We start from the raw sequence: 8,929 nt of genomic DNA, 5'->3' as shown, positions 1-8,929 counted from the left end.
TTTCTCCTTTTTCGGGCTGCTTTGTTTCCTGTGCTAGGGCTGGAGCAGGAGAGTCCTTACCCCTCAGTATTGCTCCTTCTTTACCAGTAGTTTGGGGGCAGGGTGGTCTCAGAGTCTAAAGCACTCTTGAGAGAGATTGAAGCCTAAGGATTGCAAAGCATTAGTGCAGATGAGCAAGGTTAGAAAATCCCTTATCTGTTGTTTTCCCAGTTGGCCAAGGTAGACTATGCTGGGTTCAGAACTTTCAGAGCTTCCCCTCATCCAGCAGCTTCCGGAGCCCATCGCAGATCTTGCCAAGGTGCTGAGTGAAGTCAGGCCCATAGAGGGCTGTGAGCAGCCCTGGATCAGAGAAGTGATCAAACACATGGCGGATGCGGCCATGTGACTTGGGTGTGAGGTGGTGCTCCACCAGCTCCAGCAGCATGTCTCGGCACTCAGTGAGCAGACTTGCCAGTACCGCAGCCTCAAAGGTGAAGTCTACCTCCCCAAAGCTAAGCGCCGTCATGGCACCCTGCCGTAGCTTTTGACGAAAGCGGGTAGCCAGGGCCAGCTCAGTGGGGCCAAAGTTGCCATTACGGTGCAGCACAGCCACCTTGACAGCCACCTTGATAAGGTCCTTGATAACCCGCTGGGCCTGGGGCCGGCTATGCGTGTACTCTTTGGACACACGGTAGAGCTCATCTAGTACCTCACTGCTTGTCTCATCAATGAAGAGATGAGCAACAGACCGACCTGCCATCTTACTTAGTAGTTTCTTCTCCGCTTGCAGTGCCAGACTCTTTGAGCTGAAGGACTCCATGGTGCCTGGGAACGGGTATGTGGTCAGTCACTAGAAGAGAGGCCACAGGCTTCCTTAGAAAGAGAGAAATGGCTTTTCCCTTTCTGTTGCTTCTGTAGTTTCTTTGTCCTCTTTTTTCCCCCTTAATCCTCTCTGCCCTGCTTTTGCTTTTTCCTTTTAATGCTATATGAAATCTTGATCTCCAAAACAGCCCTGAAGAGCATTGATTATCCAGGCTGGAAGAGTGTGAGCACACAGAAGTTAGCCTCCAAGAGTTTAAAAATCTCAGGGGAAGTAGTATGTTGCTGCCACAATGGAGAGAATGGAACTTACCTGGCAGTTTATTTTCACAGCTACCATTTTTGGATGTTAACTGTATACCTACAATTTTTGAGGTATAGATATTACTCTCCATGTTTTACAGCTGAGCAAACTGAGACTTGGGTTAAATTATTTACCCAAGATCCAACACAACTGGTTTTTTGGACTCAAAAGCCCATGTGTGCTATACAGCATTTTATTTATTTATTTTGCAGCACTGGCGATTAAATCTAGGTGTGCTCTACCACTGAACTACATCCCAGCCCTTTTTATTTTATTTTGCAGAGCTGGGGATTCTACTACTGAGTCACATGCTCAGCCCCCCAACCCGTTTTATTTTTTGAGACAGGGTCTCACTAAGACTGGCCTTGAACTTGCAATCCTTCTGCCTTAGCCTTCCAAGTCACTGGGATTACAGGCATATGCCACTATACCCAGTTACTGTTTTGCATTTAAAGAAGTGGGAAACCCAGGGTCCCGGAAGTACTAATAAGAATACCCACCATTTACTGAAAACCTACTGTGTGCCAACTGCTTTATATGAATTTCCTGTCTTCCCAACATATAAGGTAGGCATCTTCATTTGCAATGAGAAAACTGAAGCCAAGAGAAATTAAACAATTTGACTGAAATCACTAGTAAATAACAATGGACGTCAACCCAAATAATCCAAAGAGCCCTTCTTCCCCAGAATGCTGTCAGTGAGGTTGAAGAACACTGAAACAAGCACCTCAAGAAGGGCATTCTGTCCTATGGTCTATGGTCTGCTGGGTTGAACTGGAGACCCTCCTAGTGACATATCTGATGAGTACGTCCAGGGTTCTCTCCCCACGATTCTTGCCTGTGGTTCTTCTGGTTGTTTTGCTTCTTACTTCCCCCTCCCCTGCTCTGCAGGATGTGGCTGTGACCGCAGTGAGGAGCAGCCTCATCCTCTTCCCTAAATGAATATGGGAGTTTGAAGAGGCAGGAGAGGTGGGTAACTGAAGGGGTTTCTTCCCCAGCTGAATCATTCCAATGGGAACCTTCAACAATGATTTGCTCCTGTCTTACCCTAGGGCTTTCTAGATGAGGCTCCACAACCGGAAGAGAAGATTGCTCCATGTGAGCCTTCCTTCCTCCTTGGCCTTCCTGTTACCCAGCTCTGCACTGCCCTCATTGCCATCTCACATTTTGTTCACTGTTCTCTCACTCTCTCCTTGTTACAGCCTCCCTTTTTCTCCTGTCTGGGTTTACCTCTGATTCTGGCCATGTTGTCCCCCTGGTCCTGAACCATCTACCTCCATGTCTTTAACATCTCCTTGTATCTTATAATCCTCTGTCACACACCAATACCCACCCTCATCCCTCAACCCTGTCTCCACCCCCACCCCTATCCTAAGCCAGGACTTTATTTCTGAGGCTGCCTTGCCCCAGGAAAAACTAAGCTTTACTGGGGATCCAACCAAGAATTCTGCAAATGTAAGCTTCACAAAATAGAAAGCTAAGTCTGAAACAGCTGGGGACCCTTCTGCCCACCATCACCCTTATGCCTACTCTTCCGTCATTTTTGACCCCTCACCTGTCATACGCTGGTGCCAGTCTTGCCTGGGATGTTCCGGGAGAGCTGACAGAATGGAGAAGCTCCAAAGTGAGGCCCTTTGGCCTGGCCCCACCCCTCAAGCCCCGCCTACCTACTCTGTGCTCTACCTCCGGTTCATCATAACTGTCACCAAGAAGACCAGTGGCCCAACAGTAACCTAGACATAAGACAAAGGACAGAAGGAATAACAATCTGTGATAAACAGACTTGACTCTGAATTGGGCAGAAGGGGATGCACATCCTCCACTCTCAAAATGTTTGTCGGCCTATTTCCTTGCCGTCCAGATCTTTGAGATTCTATTCTTATATTTCTGTGGTTCTAAAGAAGGTGTACAGTGTGAATTTCTGAGTTTGGCGTTAGTGGGGAAAGTTCTGAAGATTGATACTGTGAGGCAACATTATCACAAATAACTTCCAGCTGCTGACAGGTAAGGTTGGCACAGGCTGACCCAGCCCTTAGAACTGGAGGGAAGAAGGTGCTGGGGTGAGGGCTGCTGAGCCATATGTGACCAGCAGGTGTCAGCACTGCACTGAACCACTAGGAACAAGCCTACAGAGCACTGTAGCCCTTGCAAGGATCCAAAAATGAGGGAAAGTTCTTAAATGAAGCGAAAACATTTACCCTAAAGAATCTTAAAACCTGACCAGGGGAACTGAAGTTAATCAAAAGTCAAACAATGCCATTAACTTTGTTTGCGGTGGGTCTTTCTATGTCAACCAGGTTGGTCTCTAACATAGGCTTAAGATGATCCTCCCACCTCAGCCTCAGCTTTTGAAGTAGTTGGGACTACAGTTGTGTCACATTCAGATCATTAATTTTTATTAATTAATTAATTTATTTATTTTTGTAGTGGGGATTGAACCCAGGGGTGCTTACCCACTTAGCCTTATCCCCAGGCCTTTTTAAAAATATTCTATTAAGAGCCAGGGTCTTGCTAAGTTTCTTAGGGCCTCACTAAATTGCTGAGGCTGAGGCTGGCTTTGAATTCGAGTTCCTCATGCCTCAACCTCCTGAGCAGCTGTGATTACAGGCCTATGTAACCGTGCCCGGCATTTTTTTTTTAAACGGGAGCAAATGCAGGACTTTACATCTACATGCTGGGCAAGCACTTTACCATTGAGCTATACCACCAGCCCTGCCATTAGCTTTAATAGCAGTTTAGAGGTTTAAAGAATTAAAGAGGATTAGATTAATTATGATAGGACAGAAGAGTCTGACTTGCAAGGATAGATTAAACTATTTAGTATCCAGAGATGAGGAAGAAATACTTCCCAGATGGTAGAGCAACATAAGCACGCACAGGGCATTCTCAGGAGTGGTGATCTATACGTATAGAACATACATATAGTTTTTTGCTCTCGTTTTTTTGATACTGAGGATTGAACCCAAGGTGCTTAACCACTGGGCCACATCCCTAGCCCTTCCCCCTTTTTTTAAATTTTGAGACAAGGCCTCACTAAGTTGCTGAGGCTGATCTTGAGCTTGCAATCCTCCTGCCTTAGCTTCCCAAGTTGCTGCAATTAGATGTGTGTGCCACTGTGCCCCATTTTTTTTTGTTGTTTTTTTTTTTTTTGTATTAGAGTGTTATAATTATACATAGTGTTTGAGTTCATTTTGACAAAATTATGCGTACAAGGAATTTGATTTTAATCCTCAATCCCCCTCTTTTGTTTCCTTCCTCCTTCCCCCTTTTCTCTCTCTTCTACTGATCTTCCTTTCACTCTTTTATTTTTATTTTTTTAGTTGTAGATGGACACAATACCTTTTTTATTTTTTTATTTTAATGCAGTGCTGAGGATCGAACCTAGAACTTCACATGTGCTAGGCAAGTGATCTATCACTGAGCTACACATCTAGTCCCTCTTTTATTTATTTTTGATTGGTACTTTATACATATACATACTGGTGAAATTTCCTTTGCTACATTTTTATATGTATATAACATGATTTTGTTAAATTCATTCCATATTTCTTTCCTTTCCTTCCTTCCATTCATTATCCAGCTTCCGCTCCACTGATCTTCCCTCTATCTCTGTGACATCAGATCCCCTCCCCCACTGTCTTCTTTCCCTTATTTTGCTCTAGCTTCCACATATGAGAGAAAACATTTGACCCTTGATTTTCTGAGTCTGGCTTATTTCACTTAGCATGGCTCTTTGAGAGATAAGTGAAGAAGGAAAAAGTCCAGATAATGGCAAACTTTTAAAAAGTTGCTCAAGAGTTCAATAGGGAAACATAAAGGTAAGTTTGATAAGGGAAGTAAAATAATGAGCTCAGTGGGAACATGTTATATGCTTTAATGAATTTTCAGCTGAGGAAAGGACACATTTGTAAAGTAATCAACCAGTGGCATAATTTGTTTAAACACAGGTGAGAACCCACAAGAGATCGTGGGATTTGGTGATTTTAATCTATTTATTCATCTACGTGCTGGGGATTGAACTCAGAACTTCACACACATGCTCTGTCACCAGAACTATTAACCACAACCCAAGGATTTAGCGATTTTTAATTACCATTTTGTTTTGTTGTTTTGGTACTGGGAATTGAACCCAGGGGTGCTTTACCACTGAGCTATATCCCCAGTCTTTTTAATTTTTATTATTTATTTATACTGGGGATTAAATCGAGGAGTGCTTAACCACTGAGCAACATTCCCAGCACTTTTTATTTTGAGACAGGGTCTCACTAAGTTGCTTGGGGCCTCACTAAATTGCTGAGGTTGGCCTCGAAGTTGTGATCCTCCTGCCTCAAGCCTCCTGTGTCCCTGGGATTACAGCCATGCCCCACCATGCTCAATTTTGTGTAATATTTTTTTGTACCTGGGATTGAACCCAGGGGTGCTTAAGCACTGAGCCACATCCCTAGGGCTTATTTTATATTTTATTTAGAGACAAGTTCTTGCCAAATTTCCTAGGGCCTTACTAAATTGTTGAAGCTGGCTTTGAACTTGTGGTCCTCCTGCCTCACGCCTCCTTGAGTCACTACAGGCATACCCCACCATACCCAAATTTGTGTGATTTTTTTTTTTAAGTTGTCAATGGATCTTTTACTTTATTTACATGTGGCACTGAGTACCAAACCCAGGGTTTCACACATAGCAGGCAAGCACTGTACCACTGAGCCACAACTCAATTGTTGTGTGTTAAGCCACACAACAATTTTTGTGATTTTTTTTTTCCAGTGCTGAGGATTGAACCCAGGCCCTTGTGCTTGCAAGGCAAGCACTCTATCGACTGAGCTATCTCCCCAGCCCCAGTTTGTGTGATTTTTAAGCACATATTTTTTCTGATAATTTCCACAACAAGCTTATGTGATAATAACTTCAACAGCATAACAGTGGCATTTTACTTCTGTATGCACTATTTATATACTGATCACACACGTTAGGGACAATATTAGGTGCCACTACCAAAACCATAGGAAAATAAAAGTCCTTTTATGAGAAATGATCCAGAGCTGTAGGTATAGCTCAGTGGTAGAGCTCTTGTCTAGTATATGTGAGGCCCTGGGTTCAATCCCCAGGACAAGGAAGGGAGGGAGGGAGGCAGGCAGGCCAAGAGAGTAGCTCGGCAGTAGAGTGCTTTGCCTAGCACGTGTAAGATCCTGGGTTCCATCCCCAACACTGGGGGACAGGGGGAATGTATAATCTAGTTGGGTAAGGACAACAAAGATACAAACACAGTAATGACTTCTGAATCCAGAATTCTGCTGCCAACTCTACCTGTTCACCTCTGTGCCTTAAACTCCTTTTGTCCCTTGTACTATGCCCTAGCCATGTTATTATTCCATTACTTCCTCCAGTACTTCTTGTGGTGGTCTTTTCTCCCTCCCTCCTGCCATCTCTTCCTGTGCTCTAGACCTTGCCATTTCTTGTCCTTCTGCCTACAACTCACTTCTCACACACACCTTTTCCTTGCCTGATGAATTTCAACTTATCTTTTAGACTCCAGATGGAAAATCCTACCTTTCCTGAAGCTACCCATAACTCCCCAACTCCAGGAGACCCTCAATTCTAAAGAAATATATACCTCCCCTATTGTAATGATCAGACTTTGTGTGATATGTGATTTTTATTAACTGACTTTCTACTAAACTGTAAACTCCATGAGGACAGAGATTGTGTTTTACTGTGCTCAAGAAATATTTGCTGAAAAAATAGATCCAAAACATATTCAAGAATCAGGAGATAAGGTGGAAATAGTTGTAAGGTGACAGTCAGATGTTATAATGTTCATTTACTTCACTCATGAGGAAGGCTTTCTTTTATATTCTCTTAATCTATACCCACTTCTAATATTACCCATTTCCAGTAACCCATAGTATAATTCACAGCAAATTAAAGGAAAAAAAGAGTAACTTTTAGAAGTAAGAACACTGATAACAAGGAAAATTAACACAGCAAGAGATGACTAGGAAAACAAAAAAGCAGACAATTAAAAATTGCAGCCAGCCATGATGGCTCATATCTATGATCTTAGTGACTCAGGAGGCTGAGACAAGAGATTGCAAGTTCAAGGCCAGGCTTGGTAACTTAGTGAGACCCTGTCTCAAAATAAAATACAAAAAGGACTGGGGATGTACTCAGTGATAAAACACCTCTAAGTAAACTGTGATACCAAAAAATAAGTAAAATTTAAAAATGGGCTGGGAATGTAACTTAGACATGCCTGGGTTCAATCCCCAGTACTACTTTTTTTTTTTTTTTTTTTTTTGTCATGTAACTGGGGGCAAACAGTAGTAATTACACATACTTTGGAATCCTCATTGGGTTTCTAGATGATTAAGTTTATAGTGCTGCCTCTGAGTAAACAAAATGGATAAATGATGATATCTTAAATCTTTTGCATTTATAAAGCATTTCACTACCTTATCTTTCTTGATCCTGTGAGGTAGACTGTAAGGTAATAATGTCCACTTAGAGATGGCAAACTTAGCCTTAGAGATAAGTGATTTATCCAAAGCCATACTCTAGAGGTAAATCTAAGTCTTAATGACACCAAATCATGTTCTTTCCATTATATAATCCACAGGAAGTTAATAGTACCTTTTTTTGAATTAATCTATTTGAAACAGAATGAAGGTCGCAGGTATAACTCAGTGGTACAGCACTTGCCCTGCATGTGCAAAGCCCTGTGTTTGAACCCCTATAGTGAAATTTTTTAAAAGTTGAAACAGAATGAAAATGTTCTGAATCAAACAGTCCTCTGTCTGGTTTAGCTGAGGTTTGGGTTTTTTGTTTGTTTGGTTTTTGGTCCTGGAGATTAAACCCTCAGCCTTACACATACTAAGCACTCGCCCTACCACTGAGCCACTCCCGCTATCACTGAGCCACTCTCCAACCCTAGCTGAGATTTATGATAGTGAAGAACAGTACTTTCATATCAGTTCAGAAAGAGAACATTCCGTATGATTTAAAACAGTCAAAGAAGACTTCAGCCTGGCATTGCTGGAAATAGTTTGCAGCTTTTAATCTCTTTTTTTCCTTTTAATTTTTTATGCATTTATTTCATCCTCTACTTACTGTATGCCAGACATTATGACCAAGCGCTGGGGATATAAAGATAAAAGACAAGCTTCCTGTCATTAGACTAAGTGGTAAATACATACAAGAAATCCAAATGAAGGATCCAATAAATAATTGCATACATGAGTTTAGAGTTCAAGAGAAAGACCTGAGTTAAATACCTAGATTTTATGCTGAGTAGCATGTAGATAATCTTTGTAATTATTATCTTTTTAAAAAATATATTTTTAGCTGTAGATGAATACAATATATTTATTTTACTTAATTTTTTATGTGGTGCTGAGAATCAAACCCAGTGCCTCACACATGCTAGGCAAGTGTTCTACCACTGAGCCACAACCCCAGCCCTGCAACTCTTATCTTGACCAATGAGAATGTACATGAAGAAAAGGTGGCTATGGACATGGTTAGGGAACACCAATATTTAAGGAGAGGCCAGAGAAGGCCCAGAAAGGTCTTATTAATAGAAGTTAACTCATTCATTTAAAATATGTTTATTAAACTTGTAGCCTCTGTTGAGAGAAAGAAGAATCTCATGTGCCAAAAGAGAAGAGTATTCCAAGGGAGGAGAGAGGTCAACAAGGTCAAGTGCCACAAAGAGGGTGAAAGGATGAAGACTGAAGAGTCATTGCTAGCCTTGATGATAGCAATCTTAGTGGATTGATGGGGGCAAAAACTAAAATGAGGATTGGGAATGTACCTCAGTGGTAAAGTACTTATCTT

At 42.0% G+C, this 8,929-nt stretch overlaps 1 protein-coding gene across 3 annotated transcripts; it reads right to left on the bottom strand.

Annotated features, from left to right (window-relative positions):
- Window positions 1-244: 244 nt before the first annotated feature.
- TNFAIP8L2 (TNF alpha induced protein 8 like 2) lies at window positions 245-3,668 on the bottom strand (the record flags this gene model as incomplete). 3 transcript variants are annotated; one of them, XM_079123007.1, is made up of 2 exons in its annotated part: window positions 2,658-3,668; window positions 245-1,014 (listed from the first exon to the last, which is right to left on the bottom strand). In XM_079123007.1, the coding sequence occupies exon 2, from the start codon at window positions 797-799 to the stop codon at window positions 245-247; it is 555 nt and encodes a 184-aa protein (XP_078979133.1). In that variant the 5' UTR covers window positions 800-1,014; window positions 2,658-3,668. The 3 variants fall into 3 exon arrangements, with proteins under 3 accessions (XP_078979133.1, XP_078979134.1, XP_078979132.1); XM_079123008.1 differs by having other exon boundaries at window positions 245-852; XM_079123006.1 differs by having other exon boundaries at window positions 245-829; window positions 2,658-3,667.
- Between the last annotated feature and the right edge of the window lie 5,261 nt (window positions 3,669-8,929).

The sequence above is a fragment of the Sciurus vulgaris genome (assembly GCF_902686455.1).
Source record: "Sciurus vulgaris genome assembly, chromosome: 1".
In the NCBI taxonomy this organism is placed as follows: domain Eukaryota; kingdom Metazoa; phylum Chordata; class Mammalia; order Rodentia; family Sciuridae; genus Sciurus; species Sciurus vulgaris.
The sequence above is the reverse complement of the archived record's forward strand: the minus strand, read 5'-3'. Positions and strand labels throughout refer to the sequence as shown.